General features: G+C 44.5%; 1 protein-coding gene across 1 annotated transcript in view; it reads left to right on the plus strand.

The window, feature by feature from the left end:
• The window catches only part of unc5ca (unc-5 netrin receptor Ca), a 198,434-nt gene that overhangs the window by 145,098 nt on the left and 35,890 nt on the right, over nt 1-17,446 (plus strand). The window contains exon 5 of the mRNA XM_085368343.1: nt 15,978-16,158. Coding sequence (XP_085224469.1) covers nt 15,978-16,158 — 181 coding nt within the window. The remainder of the gene's footprint in view (nt 1-15,977; nt 16,159-17,446) is intronic.

Consider the following 17,446-nt stretch of genomic DNA (forward strand, 5'->3'; position numbering starts at 1 on the left):
AAGCGCGCTGTTGGATTAAATTTCTATTAGCTTTCCTCGATTGAGTTTGAAGATTGTTGATTAGCCAGTAATAGCCTTTGTTACTGCACTAATGAATAGCTTGATTACTATTCTACTAAGCTACACATCAGGACCCAGGTTGGCGCTTGTGTAGGTGTGTGTGGCATCTGCTGGTATTATCGTCTGATAAACACACACAGACAGTTATAGCTAATTGTCTGGGTTTGTGTCAAGAAAGCTTATGGCAGCAGGAGAGAAAGATAGATGGTCTGCTTTGCCAGCACACATCTCTCATTGTCTCTCTCTCTGCTGTATCCCTCACTTCATCTGTGTCTTTGCCTCTCAATATGTGTCGTCACACCTGCTCTTTTTTTCTCCTTCCTACTGTCACTCTGTTGTCTTATTCTTCATTCCTGCTTCCCTTCCCTCCACCTCTGTCTTCCCTGACCCTCTTTCATTTGCACTCTTTTTCTTTCTTTCCTTCGTTCTTAGATGTCCTCCTTTCCTCTCTTGTTTATTTCCACTGATTAGAGCGACTGGGCTCTTGAGGACTAAGTTGGCGTGCGTGTGGCTTTGTTAAATGTCTGTGAGAGCATATGGGCATATGTGAGTGTTTGATAATGGAAACAGGCATGGTAATTACAGAGATGGCTCTATAGATGCCAAACAGAGCCAGTAATAATGAGTGTGGCACATCTGGTTGTAATGTGTCAGTGTGTCTATCTGAGTGTGTGTACTGGCTGGGGGTTGAGTGGGAAAGGGCAGTGTCATGGTCCTGGGCCATGTTGGCCCAGTGTTCTTAGTTTCCTTGTATGTTTGTATTTTATTCCATGCTTCCCCTGCCCATTATGTCTAAGTTCTCCCCGTGCTCTCTCTTCCCCCTGTGTGCCCTCTATGTATTTATGAGCCCTCGTCCCCTTTCGTGTTTATTCCATGTCTCCCCTGCCTGTTACGTTGGTGTTCTACTCGTGCTCTCTCTCCTCCTGTACTTCCTGTTTCACCTCTCCCGTCAGTGTTCAGTTCACCCCGCCCTGTCTCGTTATGATTATCAGTGTCACCTGTGTTCCCCGTGTGTTCCCACTTCCCTCGTTAACCCTCTGTGTATTTCTGTCTGCGTCTCCCTCTGTTCAGTGTGACGTCGTCCCTCATGTTGTGTGGATCTCCCTGTGTCTCTCTGCGTATGTTAGTTTACTTTTCCCAGTTTAGTTTTGTATTTCCTATGTTCTGCCATTCCAGCATTAAAGCTGTGATTTTGAGTTCATCCCCGTGTCTGTGAGTTTTGCGTTTGGGTCCTCCTCCTGCCTGCCACACAGCCGAGCCTTGACAGTACGACGTCACCACAACATGGACCCAGCAGACTTACCCGGGGAGAGCGATCTGATACGTGTCCAACGCCTAGTCGAGTGGATAACCCACACTTCCAATACAAGGGCAAAGATTGTGGGGATAAATGCTATCGAAGCAATCCTCAAAGGAAATTCTCATCTCCGCCAGGTCAGAGGATGTTTGGACTTATTGGCCAATTTGAATGAAGCCCGGGAGGCGGCGCGAACTCGGGAAATATCAGACTTGGCCCAGCAGCAACAGACAACAGCCACCCTGGAGCAGCCGCGTCAGTTTCACCGGCCGGATGTGGTTTTTCCCGGCCCTTTGGAGCCATCTGCGGGGAAAAAACGGCATTCACGCCGCCGACGCGCCACCCCACAGCCGGACATTCGGCCTTCTAATTCACCTGCTGTGCTACCAGAAGCTCAGTCGGCTCCCTCGCAGCTACTTCCAGCTCAGTCGGCTCCCTCGCAGCTACTTCCAGCTCGGTCAGCTCCCTCGCAGCCCTTCCCAGCTCAGTCAGCTCCCTCGCAGCCCTTCCCAGCTCAGTCAGCTCCCTCGCAGCCCTTCCCAGCTCAGTCAGCTCCCTCGCAGCCCTTCACAGCTCCGTTAGCTCCCTCGCAGCCCTTCACAGCTCCGTTAGCTCCCTCGCAGCCCTTCACAGCTCCGTTAGCTCCCTCGCAGCCACCCTCAGTTCAGTCTCCTGTGTCCCCGCTAGCTCAGCCATTAACTCCACCACAAGCTCCATTTTCACCTCTACCATCGCTTCAGTCATCAGTTCGGTCTGCCACTCAGTCGCCCTTAGCTCCATCATCCACACTACCACCTGTTTCTCTTCCACCACAACCGTCACTACACCCAGCCACTCAGGCTGCTACTCAGTCAGTCATTCAACCCATAGCCCTGCCGTTACTATACCCTGTAGCTGAGCCACTAGCCGCCCGACTCACAGCCACTTCAGCCACTCCTCCACCCGTCACACCTCCACTACAACCATCACTGCAGTCTCTAGCGCAGTCACCTGCAGCTCTGCTTTCCCCAGTGCAGTCTCCAGTGTCCCCAGTGCAGTCTCCAGTGTCCCCAGTGCAGTCTCCAGTGTCCCCAGTGCAGTCTCCAGTGTCCCCAGTGCAGTCTCCAGTGTCCCCAGTGCAGTCTCCAGTGTCCCCAGTGCAGCCTCCTTTAGTACAGTCATCCACTCAATCACCAGCTCCACTTTCCCCTCAACTACCACTACCACCTCTAGCTCAGTCTCCTGTGCACTCACCTCTGGTTCATTCTCCTGTGAAGTCATCTACTCCTACTCCACTCTCACCACCACCGTTACTACAGACATCAGTTCAGTCCCCTGTGCAGTCGTTTACTTCTCCACCGTCAGCAGCTCAGGTCCCCGTGTGTCCAGCAGCTCAGGTCCCCGTGTGTCCAGCAGCTCAGGTCCCCGTGTGTCCAGCAGCTCAGGCCCCCGTGTGTCCAGCAGCTCAGGCCCCCGTGTGTCCAGCAGCTCAGGCCCCCGTGTGTCCAGCAGCTCAGCTCGCACCTGAACCATTGGCCCAGTCCCCGACAGCAATACGGTCTTCTGTTCGGCTTAACATTCAGCCAGGGGTCCCAAACCTCTCTGGCTCTACATCAGCTCCTGCTGGAAGCTCGGATGAGCTCATCCAGGACTCCGCGGCTCCCACGCCGCCATCTACCTCGTCCGCTGGGGGTTCCAGTGAGCCCGGCCAGCACCTCCTCGTCTCCGCTGGAGGGTCCGAGGGGCCCGTCCAGCCTCCTGTCTCCGCTGGAGGGTCCGAGGGGCCCGTTCAGCCTCCTGTCTCCGCTGGAGGGTCCGAGTGGCCCGTTCAGCCTCCTGTCTCCGCTGGAGGGTCCGAGGGGCCCGTTCAGCCTCCTGTCTCCGCTGGAGGGTCCGAGGGGCCCGTTCAGCCTCCTGTCTCCGCTGGAGGGTCCGAGGGGCCCGTTCAGCCTCCTGTCTCCGCTGGAGGGTCCGAGGGGCCCGTTCAGCCTCACGCCGCATCAGCTGGAGGGCCCGAGGAGCCTGTCCAGCCGCCATCTGCGACCGCCTCGTCGTCGCCTGGTCCAGCTGCATCCGAGTCCGCCTCGTCGTCGCCTGGTCCAGCTGCATCCGAGTCTTCGTCATCGCCTGGGCCAGCCTCTGCTTCAGCGTCGCCTGGGCCAGCCTCTGCTTCTGCTACGCCTGGTCCAGCTTTGGCTTCTACTCCTCCCGGTCCAGCTCCGGCCTGTGCTTCGTCTGCTGCAGCTCCGGCCTGTGCTTCGTCTGCTGCAGCTCCGGCCTGTGCTTCGTCTGCTGCAGCTCCGGCCTGTGCTTCGTCTGCTGCAGCCTCAGAGCCTTCATCCTCTGCAGCCTCAGAGCCTTCATCCTCTGCAGCCTCAGAGCCTTCATCCTCTGCAGCCTCAGAGCCTTCATCCTCTGCAGCCTCAGAGCCTTCATCCTCTGCAGCCTCAGAGCCTTCATCCTCGCCCGGTCCGGCCTCTGCATCAGCTGCTCCTGCTCCGCCTGGTCCAGCTCCGGGCCCAGCCTCAGAGTCTTCGTCCTCGTCTGGCCCGGCCTCCGAGTCTTCGTCCTCGTCTGGCCCGGCCTCAGAGTCTTCGTCCTCGTCTGGACCTGCCTCCGAGTCTTCGTCCTCGTCTGGTCCTGCCTCCGAGTCTTCGTCCTCGTCTGGCCCTGCCTCCGAGTCTTCGTCCTCGTCTGGCCCAGCCTCCTCAGAGCCTTCGTCCGCTGCAGCCTCCTCAGAGCCTTCGTCCGCTGCAGCCTCAGCCTGTGCTTCGCCTGGTCCCGTCTCGACAGGTCCTGTGCCCACCGGGCCTCGGCCAGTACGCCTGACACTGGAGAGCCGCCGCCGCTGCCTTCCGCGCGGCCGGGCCCCTGAACTGCTCCGTCGTCTCCTTCACCGCCGCCGTTGCCTCGCGCACGGCCGGCCTCCTGAACTGTTTCCACGTCGCCGCCGTTGCCTCGCGCACGGCCGGCCTCCTGAACTGTTTCCACGTCGCCGCCGTTGCCTCGCGCACGGCCGGCCTCCTGAACTGTTTCCACGTCTCCGCCGTTGCCTTCCGCATGGTCGGCCCCCTGAACTGCTCTGTGTTTGGGTTATTTTCTTGGGCTCCGGTGTTTGCTGTGCTCTTTTGTTTTCTGTTCCGGGCCCTCCGTCCTGGGCCCCCGCCGCCCGCCCTGGGTTGTTTTCTGTTTGGTTTTGTTTTTCGGTGTTTGGGCTGTCTGGAGCCAGCCCTTGAGGGGGGGGTACTGTCATGGTCCTGGGCCATGTTGGCCCAGTGTTCTTAGTTTCCTTGTATGTTTGTATTTTATTCCATGCTTCCCCTGCCCATTATGTCTAAGTTCTCCCCGTGCTCTCTCTTCCCCCTGTGTGCCCTCTATGTATTTATGAGCCCTCGTCCCCTTTCGTGTTTATTCCATGTCTCCCCTGCCTGTTACGTTGGTGTTCTACTCGTGCTCTCTCTCCTCCTGTACTTCCTGTTTCACCTCTCCCGTCAGTGTTCAGTTCACCCCGCCCTGTCTCGTTATGATTATCAGTGTCACCTGTGTTCCCCGTGTGTTCCCACTTCCCTCGTTAACCCTCTGTGTATTTCTGTCTGCGTCTCCCTCTGTTCAGTGTGACGTCGTCCCTCATGTTGTGTGGATCTCCCTGTGTCTCTCTGCGTATGTTAGTTTACTTTTCCCAGTTTAGTTTTGTATTTCCTATGTTCTGCCATTCCAGCATTAAAGCTGTGATTTTGAGTTCATCCCCGTGTCTGTGAGTTTTGCGTTTGGGTCCTCCTCCTGCCTGCCACACAGCCGAGCCTTGACAGGCAGTCAGACAGCTGGAGTTATATATGCTTCACCAAAGATACAAATAAGCATTTTTTGCGACAGGCATACCTTTCAAATGTCACCAAGGCATCGCGCAGACATGCCTTGATGACATTTGAAAGAGAGAGAGAGAGTGATTAAAGGTCATACAAGTTCCTTATAAAAGCAGCAAGTACTCAGCATCTATAGGAACTGGGTATGTTAGTGTACTTTCAGATTCCAGCCTTGGACACGAAGTCATACCAGTATTTATGTCACATCAAATCCTATTCTGAAATTACACATACCACATACAATACAAAACTTAACATAGCTTCTGGCTCTGTAAAGTGTAGCGAATGCGTACCTTAAACTTGCATTCTTGTTAAAGGTCATCGGAGGGGCATAGCTGTGGTTGCCAAAAATATTTTAAAAGTCTTGTACAAGCTAATTGGAAAACGGCCCTTGCTCTACCTTTATAAGTGCATTGTTGCCTAGTTTATGGTCTCTTTCACGATGTTGGGGCATATATTTTGATTGTTCCGAATGTCAGTTCAGTTCGATTTGATTTATTTATAAAGCATCAAATCACAACAATAGTCACCTCAAGGCAATTTATATTGTAAGGTAAAGTCTTCACAATAATGGAGAGGAAACCCCAACAATCAGATGGCCCTTATGGGCAAGCACTTGGCGACAGTAGAAAGGAAAAACTCCCTTTTAACAGGAAAGAACCTCCAGCAGAACCAGGGTCATGGAGGGGCGACCATGTGCTATGAACCACTGGGAGGGAGTGGAGGGAGACGGGACAAAAGACACACCGTGGACAAATTTAATAATGTCTAATGATTAAATGCAGCGTGATGTATAAACACATAGTGAGCTGGAAAAATAAATGAGTGAAGAAGAAATACTCATTGCATCATGGGAAGCCCCCCAGCACTCTAGGCCTATTGTAGAATATCTAAAGGAGGATTCAGCTGATCCAGACTATCTAGAAAGTAGAAGCCAAACTGGGAGCTTTGTCCACAGAAGATTGGCCTGACAGCTGAAGGCTCTGCCTCCCATTTTACTTTTAAGTACTCAAATAAACCAGCAGTCTAAGAGTGAAGTGCTCTGTTGGGGTGATGTAGTACTATGAGGTCTTTAAGATTAGATGGAGCCTAATTATTTAAAGCCTTTTATGTGAGTAAAAAGATTATAAATTCAATTCTGGATTTAACAGGGAGCCAGTCAAGAGAAGCAAGTATGGGAGAAATCTGCTGTCTCTTTGTAGTCCCTGTCAGTACTCTCGCTGCAGCATTTTTGGATCAACTTAAGGCTTTTCAGGGAGTTTTTAGAACAAACTGGTAATAATGAATTACAGTAGTCCAGCCTAGAAGTAATAAATGCATAAACTATTTTTTCATCATCACTCCGAGACGTGATGTTCCTAATTTTAGAGATATTGTGCCAAAGTATTATCCGTGATATGCTCTTTAGCTAATGACTTGAGATTGTCAGGAACATGCAGTTTCACTTTCATACGGATATGTTAATACATGGTAATGCAAATGCACAGCAAAGACACTGTGGATAATGTCTACAGAAACCAAGAAATAAAGCTATTTCAGGCCATTCACCAATAGACTGTTTTTGGCAGCATTTTTTTTCACTTACAAATATCACTTACCTTTAGTAGAAAATAAATCATCCCTTGTGTTTTTGATTAAGTACAAACTGGAGGCACTTGGTTAATATCAAAATCATCTGACCATAACTAAAATTATCATCTTTCCTAGACTAAAGTAATTTAGTCCACACATAGTATACAGTTTCCAAATCACATACATCTGTGTCCTGCACTTAAATAGACAAAACCAAAGCACAACATATGATATCAAATGTTCTCACTTGGAATAATCCTGCCTGGAATCCACTGTGAATATCGTTGCTGTGTGGGAAGAAACTGGAACAACTGAAGGAAACTCTTGCAGATGCGGGGAGAACATGTAAGCTTGAGGTGACAGGGCTAAACTCTGAAGAGCAATCTTCATGAATGTCTCTTTACTGTCTCTTTCCACTGACACCCAACACCCCAGTGGAAATGAAGCCTCCTGGAACAGGTGTAGTGTGGGTTTGGATTGTTAAAACATGGAAATCGAATGCATATTTAGTTCCCACCCACACATAGGTAGGGTAATCACTATTAGAGCTCTTTAACCCACTCACATAAGGACCCAGATAATATAAGTAATCAAGGGGATAATCCTCAGCGATGAACATACATATTAACACTTCGGCATTTCACAGACACATCCAAACACACACACACACACACGGGCTCACACATGCACGGCGTACAGCTTGATTTCCGTGATTTGACTGCAGAATCAGGTTGTAATTTAACTAGCCAATTTTGTATTCTGTCATACTCTCATTGTGCTTATTGTGCATAGATGTGTTTTTGGCTGCTCCTATTTTGAAAAATTAATGTTGTGATTCAGTGGCAGATTCTACCCATAGACCTTGTATCACTAAGCTGTTATCAGCTCCCTTATGAGACTCTTTGTAGTGGCTCTACAAAGCATGTCATATTTTAGCATTTGCCATAGATACTCTTTGTTTTGTTATCTTACTTCTTGCTCTGTGGTCTGCCATTTATTTTGCTTTTGTAAGATTTATACTGTTTCTTTTTGTGACACAATATGACTATGATGTTCCTGCTTTGCTTTTCAAAACATGCTGCACTACAGTGTAACAAAAGGCAATATATATCTCTCTCCCTTTATGCCTTGGCCTACTTTTATCTTTCATAGCATACAGGCACGTCTTTGTTCCACTGCCAAAGAAAGATGCATATCTTAATAGATTGTCATTAAATGCAATGCATTTACCTTTTCTCCTGTTTTGATTTGTTTTTAAGTTAGAAAACAGCTGAAAGTATTTGCATATTTAGATATGCTCACTCCCCAGTACAGCAATATCTATCACCACAAGTGGGTGCGTTAGTGAGAGCCAGGGAAATGCAAACCTGCTTTTATCTGGTAGTCTTGCTCACAGTGTATACCTGTAGCCAAACCAATGTCAGTCTTTAGCTCCAAACGGCAAGAAAACAGGAACAAAGTGAGTGTGTAATTGTTCAGACAAAGCCTTTATCCTTTCAACGAAGAAGCCCTTTTGATTTCTTTGTCTAAAGAAAAAAGAATGGACTCTTGCTGAACTTTTTTTTCTTTTAATCCTGTTACAGTTGAAACGGAGGGCATTGTTACAGCTTGTGTTTGCAAGCGTATCAAACGGTGCCTTCTGACACACTCAGGTTGTGTTTGTGATCACACTCAGAAACACTGGAAATATTTTCACACTTGCATGTATAATCACACATTTCATGTTTATGCTGATAAAAAAAACTTGTGTAAAAAAAGCCAAAATGTAACTCACAGGTAACTTTGCAGCTGGGCTTATTACATATGTATTTTGTAGGAGTTTCACTTTATGACCATAAAAATATGGGACAAAAACACTTAAAAGAACCAGAGAAAAGTGATTTTACTAAGCTTTGCAGCAAACACTTTATTGAACTGAATTAAAAAAAAAAAAGAAAAATCTTATTTTGCGCCTGAAATGGTTATAATAGCTGTCACTAGGCAGGTTCATTTATTTGGAATAAGAAGGGGAGAGTTTTATCAGTGTGAGTGCATACTTGGTGTGACTGGTTTTCTCAAAGCTGTAAACAAGGTGCCAAAACATTGGTTGTATCCTGTTAGTCTTACTGGTGCTCAGTAATACTGTTTTTTTGTTTTGTTGTTTTTTGGGGGGGGTTTTGAGGGCAAAATCTAGATGAACTCCAGCTGGAGCATCGGGGAGAGAAGAATCTCAATATAAAACACATTCAAGGATGCATATTTTTTGTCCCTTTTTACAGTGGGCTGATTGATTTGCTAGTTTTTAGTCACACTTCTACACAGAAAGGTGCCTCAAGGGTTGTTTGAACCTTTTCTCTGCAGTGACCACACAGACCACTTTAATTTCCTTCTCTAGTGTCGGACCAGTAACATCATACTGAAATGTTTGTCAAAATGCAGCTATTGCTATGACTGAGTGTCTAAAGTGTTGCATGAGTGCATGAATCTTACAATGTTGACTTGCATATCTCCAGCCTCACACTGTACATCGCAGTAACATTAACGCATGGGCGTGCGAGCTTAGAGCTAAATAATGTTTTTGTATTCTTCTACACATCAGTATTGATCCCACAGATTTATAGACACACCATCCAGCAGAATTCCTAACAGAAGACTTTGTCTATAAATAAAATAAATGTATCAATTCTCATTTATTTAAATTGCCATGCTCTTAAAGCCTGCACTGTAACATTTTTGTTAGTAGATTACTCGCTCTCTCACCTTGTCTGCTCTTTCAAATTAGTATATGTATATGTTAGGGGTGCAACGATACACAAAATTCACGGTTCGGTTCGGTTCGATACTTTGGTGTCACGGTTCGATATTTTTTCGATACAAAATAAAATGTTCATGCCTTTTTAATTTGTCATTTATTAAAATTATAAATATATATTTTAACTCAAAAGTACAGTTTTTAAATTTAACCCTAACCCTTGTGCGTGTTTTTTATTTTGACAGCGAATGCGCACCTGCGGACCACTTATGTGCAGCCCTGGTTATTTAGCTCATCATATCGCAGCCACAGAAATTATTTTGGCCATGAAACCATAAAGCTGCACTTTCTTTTTGCCTTATAGTCTCATTTGTCATAACTTCTCCGTTTTTTGGTAAGCTTTTCTTTGGCTGTCACTTCTTCACCCTGACCTGTCTTATTTGGCTCAGCAGAACTAAAATATATATACTGCTGCTTTTACACACGCACTCACATAAGCTCAGCGATTCTCTGCGCGATCAACCTCTCACATTTTTAAGCTTGCTGCGGGAGATTTCACTTGTCATGTTTGCATAGTAAGCTAACGATTAATAAGACAATGTCAGAGGAATTGGTGCGCAAATTATCATCACTCACCAATCAGTGCTGTCGCTCTCTATACACAGTTCGCACGATTGCAAAGTGAAAGCAAAAAAACAAGCGCAAATTCAAACGCGATTTCAATATGTCACATATTGACAGTGGCTCACCGATGCCAATGACATAATTACCCAGCTACATTTCCGAAAGAATGCAAAAGCATTGACATATATTTTTCCTTCCTACAATAGCCGGACGGGCAGGGAAGAGATAGATTTTGGTAGCCCGACTGGAAAAATCGCTAGCCCCAGGACATCGGGCTAGCGATTTTGCGAGCCCTGTATCTGATTGAGGAATCACTCATCTTTGGAAAAGAGAGTTTATTACAGAGAAATGGCTCTTTCCAAAATAAAAGCTATACTATCCGCTTCTTCTGGGCTATATTCTCAGCAGCATATTAAACATATCAGGTCCCCATAAGGAGAATCATGTGCTAACGGCTGTCTAAATGACTCGGGTAAAGTTTGTAGCATGCATGCTTGTTGTTTTTGTCTTTGCACTAGGATGATGTCGGCGTAAATGTGCAGTCATATTCATTGTGTTCCCACTAGTGCTTTCAGGTTAACCTCGTTAAAATGACCTTAACCCCACAACACGGCAAATCTCCGTTAACGAGCTACCCCTGATAGCCCCGTGCATGGGGCTAGACGGCCAACACGTTAACGAGCTAACTGCGCTAACACACTAGCTCCCACCCATGTAATTGAGCATTGCGTGGCACATCCAACATACTGTTTTACTTTAGTCCATGACGCGCTTACCTTCAGGGTCATACGTCACATGAAAACCAAAATAATTCCAAATGCCAGATCTGAATGAGGGTGGGAGAGGTTCAATTTGCCATGTTGCAACGAGAGCTTAACTTCTGTCTCGCTAGCTTGCCCTGCGCTCTTCCTTCTGACTATGCTGTCTGTGTGGAGCGCTCAGTGGATCTGCGCTCGACAGTGCAGCCTAGGCGGAGTAGTCGAACGCAGATTCACTGAGCACTCCACACAGACAGCATCGTCAGAAGAAAAGTTGATAAAATAAATTACAAATGTTGTATTGTTCGATACATATGCGTACCGAACCGAAAGCACTGTATCGAACGGTTCAATATCGATACGAATATCGTTGCACCCCTAGTATATGTATATGTAAGCTAATTTGCACTCTTCTTGGCAGAATGCTGGTCATCACTGGAACAAACTATCTGCGTCTTTGTTTATAAATCAGTGCGCTGTGCACTCCCATCAGCGCTTTTTTGTGATCTCATCACACCAATCTGCCTCATTTAGTGAATTTGGCCATAATAGTTGGGATTAGGTAAGTAGCATTCATGGTTAGAGTAGGAAATAATCAATGTAAGTCAATACAATGCCCTCTTATGTGACAGAAACACCACTTTGTGTGCATGTGCACGCATGCGATTGTGTGGGAGAGAGATGAGGGTCTTTAAAGTTTTGCTCGATTGGATGTGTGCGCGGGGGAGCACGGGGGGCTGGGGGGGACGAGATAAGAAGAGAAGGCTTGAGTGAAAATTGGGGAAAAAGAAAGTTTAAAAATGAGGTGTCAATTCTAGTGTTTCATCTGGGCAAGATAAAAGAACAAAGAGAAATCAGTTTAATGTTAACTTTGACGCTCGGAACCTTTGATTCACTCACAATAATTACACTGAGACAGGTAAGCGTGCATAAACACATACTTGCACAGGCCTTGAGATTTTGCTAATCTATTTAAACACTTCGGCGTACACTATTCAGTTCAATTCATAAAATTGAGATATTAACTCAGTCTTGCAGCCACATACATTATAGAACACTTTGTGCACAAATGTAGCTGTGCTCACAGTATGAGGTCAGGAACCAAAGAGCTGCATTTACTTCTCTGCACATTAGCATAATGAACATCCGTTAAGAGATTTTGTTGAACACTAGACAGCCCTGCTAAAATATGATTACAATGTTGTGCAACAACAGATGTCAGATTATAAAACATGATAAAATAAAAAAAAATATGACCAAGGAAAAACACAATTTTTTTTTTCCCCCTAACTACTTGTGGTGTGGTTGCTAAAATATTCATGACATTTAAAACATTGTCAGGTACTTAACAACAGTGGCTGTGCAAGGAGGGCTAAAAATGTATTTAAAATGTGAGAGAAATTAGCAGGCAGTTTTGACATCCTGTTTTATACTGGCTTAACAACACAAGAATGATTAAAGGCCACAAACGCGTCTAGGTTGTCCATCCATGTATAAAAAAAATTGCTTGGTCTTTCAGACCATCCAAAGAAAAATTAACATTAGACATGAATTCTGCCAGGCATCAGTTCATGCCCTAAGGATGAAGCCCACTTGGGTCATGCAGCAAGACAGTGATCCTAAACACACCAGCAAGTCCACCTCTGAACAACTCAAAAACTCTCCAGTCTGACCAAATTAAAGCAATTCCTGCACAGAGAAGGAGTAAAAGACTATCAGCTATCACAAAGACTTAATTGCAGTTGTTGTTGCCATTACTTTTTCACGCATGACTAGGAAGGTTTGAACAGCATTTTGCATTTACTCGGCGTTTCCTCATCTGATATTAAAGTTTGCTTTTTGACTGAAAACTTTTAATTAATACCAATATGGAAAAACTAAGAATCGGGAAAGGAACAAATACGTTTTCTCAGAACTATATCCATATATTTGAATTGTTCTACCACTCTTCTTCCAGTAACTTAAGCTCCACATTCAGTTAACCTGGGCGACCTTCTATTTGTAACTTGTTAGTTCTGGAGTTCTGTGCATGATGAGTAAAAACAAGAAAACCTTATTGTTAATAGTACGTGTTTTCTGGCATTGCACCGTTTGCCTTAAAGCTGAGGAGATGTTAGCATTTTTATTAAGCATCTATATTTGTTATCCTCTGATATACTCTGTATACATCTCCCTGTCCATAGATGCAGAGTGCTCGCTTACTCAGTGCAAAGTTTAATGGAACACAATCACCAAAAACCTCTGCAGGTCTAGCTGTCACTGTACTGTTGCCTTAAATGTTTTATTTCATTATGAATTTCCTCTACTTGTATTTTATATAAATATAACTTAATGTAAAAGAAAAGGTCACTATAAACAGCATTCAGCATTCCACTGCTTTTTTTCTGTCTATATTTAATTTGTCCATTTCTCTTGTTTTACCGGCTGCACTGAAATTGTAGCAAGCTAGAGTGAGAGAGCCTGTTTGTACGGGTTGTGAGCTTTAGTGTTACAATGCACTGAAAGCCACCGTGGACTTTGACGACGCCTGAAGACTGACGCGTGTTAGACTGATGTGTGCTCTGTTGGCTTCAGACAAAGAGACCACATGTGGTGGCTATTCTACCACTGCCACTGCATCATTAGCCACAGCTGGTGTAAGACTGTGTGCATGTGTGTGAATTGCAAAGGGTGGCTGATTGGATCAAACCAACCTCAAGGGAGAATGTGTATTTGTTATTTTAACTCTCGCCCCCACGTCACCTGTCTCTCTTGGTTTACCCACACGCATTCACATGCTTCCGCTCCTATTCTGTTTCTTTTCTATAAAGTGTGTGCATGTTAGATTAACATGAATGCAAGAGGAAAAAAGAAAAATTTAATTTAAAAAAAACATTCCATTGGATCATCTGGGAAATTTCAGCGTAGCAGTAAATTATAAGTATTACATGAGCATCCAAAGCACCACGAGAGACTATTTTTGTAATACAGTGAACAAGAGACTAGTTTTACCAAAAACAGTGTTACATTTGTTTGCTTAATGCCATATTTTATTCATTTTAAGCGTCCACGCTGTCTAATGGCATGTGTTGGTGATGGCTAATTTGTTGATCCAGGTTTTCAAACTCATTTCCACACACAACCCAGTATGATCTCAAGTGGGCCAGACCAGCAAAATCACTGCATAATATCCTACAAAAAGAAATGCTTCCCTTTCTTTTACTGTGCAGAAAACATTGATGAACAGCTTGACATGTCTTGAGAAAATAAATGTCTTTCAGACAATTTATTTTTCCCCACGTTTAATAAATCTGTCATTATAAAGAAACGCTGCTGTCTTAACTTAAAAAAACACATTAGTGGGACTTTTGGCACCGCTGTCTTACTTCAGTGTGGTATGGCAGGGCACGGGCAATTTCTTTGTCAGGAAAAAACTGACACTGATTCAAAACTGTGGCTCAGATGAAATTACCACTGTCACAGCACGCTCCATTCATAATGGCATTACAACAGAATTTTTCCTAGTGCAGGATACAAAGAAAATATAAATATATAAAAGAATTCGTGTTTGGACCATTTACTGGAATAGTTCTGCATATTATACACATGTATGTATATGTATATACATGTTCTACAGTAGATCATAACTATTTTACTTAACTATTTCATGATTTGGTTTGTATTGCATTACATTAAGTCTATTGAATAATTTGCATCTCTTGTGGCAATGCTTCAAAATAAGTCATAGTCAAATCATTGCTTCCTGTGACCACAGCACTTCTTATATCATAAATAAAAAGAGATCCAAATAGTCTGTTTTATGCTGCAAATGTAATTTCTATTGGTTTTTTCCTTTGCGCAGAAAAGAACACATTGTTTTATACCTTTACAGTATGAGGATAAGCTTATCGTCTGACTGTAAATAAATGTTTTTGTTCCTTTGGCTTAGTCTTTTTCTCTGTATAACCTTTATGTTGTAATGGAAGCTGAAAGGTCACACAGCATCTCACTTAAGATTGAGAATTCACAGCTACATTGCACCCCATGACCAAAGAGTACTACTGAATCTGATTCAGAACTGGGTGGAAAAACTGAGAATAACAGTGGAGAGTGAGTAAACGGCAAACTGAAGAATAACAATGAATTTCCTCTTTTCTGCATCTGAGATATCCATTTCCTAATGAGAAGGGAGGAGGAAATTAAACAACATGAATTAAACAACACAGCTTGGACATTTATGTGCCTGCCATAAAGCTTGGACAGGCTGAATTTATGAGGGTTTGGTCCAGTAAATACAGCACTCGGGAAATCTGATTAGGCTCATAAATAGAATAGTTTCCCGCTGTCCTACCCTTCACCCAAAGTACCTTTCGAAAGCATATGTTTGGGCATTTTCCTTTCCTTTACAGCCACCCAAGGGTTCCTTGTTGTCAAGGGCCCACTGTAAGTGAGGGTCATTCAGATTTCAAGTGTTTAATTCCTGTGACTTGGTGCGTGAGCAGCTTCCTGGTATTTCATTATGCACAATCAGTCTTATTATTGTTTCCTGCCTCATAAAACACATTAATTTGCTTGTAAATTTGTAATCTGTAATCTCAAGGATTTATTCATGAGAGCGGTTTGGGTTACTTACAGTACAAGATGAAGCATGAGAGATCATAAGACAGATTAGGGAGCCGCTAATGGGCGTCCTGTCCTTCAGCTGCTTATTTATTTATTTATTTCCTTTGACTATTGAATATGGCATGTTCTCAAAGCTTTTCCTCATTGAACCATCAAAAAAGATGACAGCAGCACGCTTTCTAAGTCCTACATCACTCCTAAAAGTTTCTAAAAACAAGATTAAACCCAAGAAAGCTTTAATATTTGTATTCTTATTTTATCCTCTGGATCAGTTATGAAAAGAAGATTTGAACCTAATATTATAATTTCCTCTACAGGGAGTATGTGTTGCAAAAAAGGCGTCGCTATAACTTACTAGATATCTTGTCAAATTTAAATTGTTTCACTTCATGGCAGTAATAAACTAGTCCTCTGTAAAACGTCTCTTTGCCTATCATTGGTGTAGAAAAGACATTGTCCTCACCTCCATTTACCCTCTGAATGTCCCCTAGGTGGAGTGGTTAAAGAATGAAGAGGTAATCGACCCGGCGGAGGACAGAAACTTCTATATCACTATTGACCACAACCTGATCATCAAGCAGGCGCGTCTCTCTGACACAGCCAACTACACGTGTGTGGCCAAGAATATAGTGGCCAAAAGACGAAGCACTACAGCCACCGTTATTGTTTATGGTAAGTTTGTCGGTATGTCTTTCTGTGTGTGTAGGTGTGTGTGTGTGTGTGTGTGGCTACAAAAGCTGTAACAATAGGATTTGGCTTATACATATTTTTAATGTGTGCTCTAAACTTTTTCATTTCTGATGTTAGAAATATAATGATATGACACCTTTTTTAATGCTTTCTTCAGTTATATCGAGTCTCTGATCAGCGAAGCCAGCCCCCATCTGCCATGTGAAATTAGCTCTACTGCCGTGCCAACACTTCCTCTTCGCGATTGTCTTGATATTCTCACCTCACCCTTGACCTCACCCAATTAAAGCCCTCCAATCCTGCCTTTAGTTCTAAATTAGAACATGTGGGCTTTCCACATGTTCCCACTTTCTGCCAAGATTCCCAGCTCTGCATAGATAAAGCAGCATATGGCATAATAATAGCTGTGAAAATCAACAACAAAAAACATCTTTAAATAGCTCGCTAAACTTCTGGTTCTCTTCTAGTGTTGCTTTGTCTAGAAGCTGAGAGGAAAGAGTTTGTTTGGTGGAGGCCCATGCCTCATACAACTTAATTTTTCTCCCCCTCTCCCCCCCCCCCCCCCCCCCCCCCCCCACACTCTCTCTCTCTCTCTCTCTCTCTCGCTCTCACACACACACACACACACACACACACACACACACACACGCAGTGTCTCTCTCAAAATATAACACTGACTCCATTCACCAGCAGGACTGTTTCAATCAAAATAACTGAGCGTGTGTGCCTGTTCGATACAGACAGCAAGAGATGGAGTGGTTTGACACTGATGTATCCTTACAAAAATAGATTGTTCAATCTGTGGTTCAATCTTCTCGGCTCCACTAGGGCCTGGCTGACACTGTTGACAAGGTGAAACAGTAGTGGAAAAAACACAGGAGGGGGGAAAAAATGAAGCAACTATAGAAAGAAGGGCGAGAGGTAAGGTGAGGTAGGGGAGAACAGCGGAAGACAACAACTGAGTGAGGAAGAAAAAAGCCTAAAAGCTGAAGGAAATGCATGACAAAAGTGTCTGTGTGTGAATTTACTGGTTACTTTCTGATGATACATTTCTAATTAGGTCTTAGGCAAGGAGTGGGCACTGTCCACTGGGCTGAGACAGAGCTGTCGAGATGCAGCAGTGGAATTTCTACCCACTCCACCCCTCCAGATGCCAACTCTCTCTCATTCTAACTTTATAGCTGATTTCTCTCCTGCTGCCTGTCTAGTCTGCTCTTATCTTTGTCTGCACTGTCCTGCCACATTTTCTCTTGAAACACAGAAACAATAA

Source organism: Diplotaxodon limnothrissa, linkage group LG12 (assembly GCF_057381915.1).
Source record: "Diplotaxodon limnothrissa isolate DT_005_m linkage group LG12, D_limnothrissa_male_GT1.1, whole genome shotgun sequence".
In the NCBI taxonomy this organism is placed as follows: Eukaryota; Metazoa; Chordata; class Actinopteri; order Cichliformes; family Cichlidae; genus Diplotaxodon; species Diplotaxodon limnothrissa.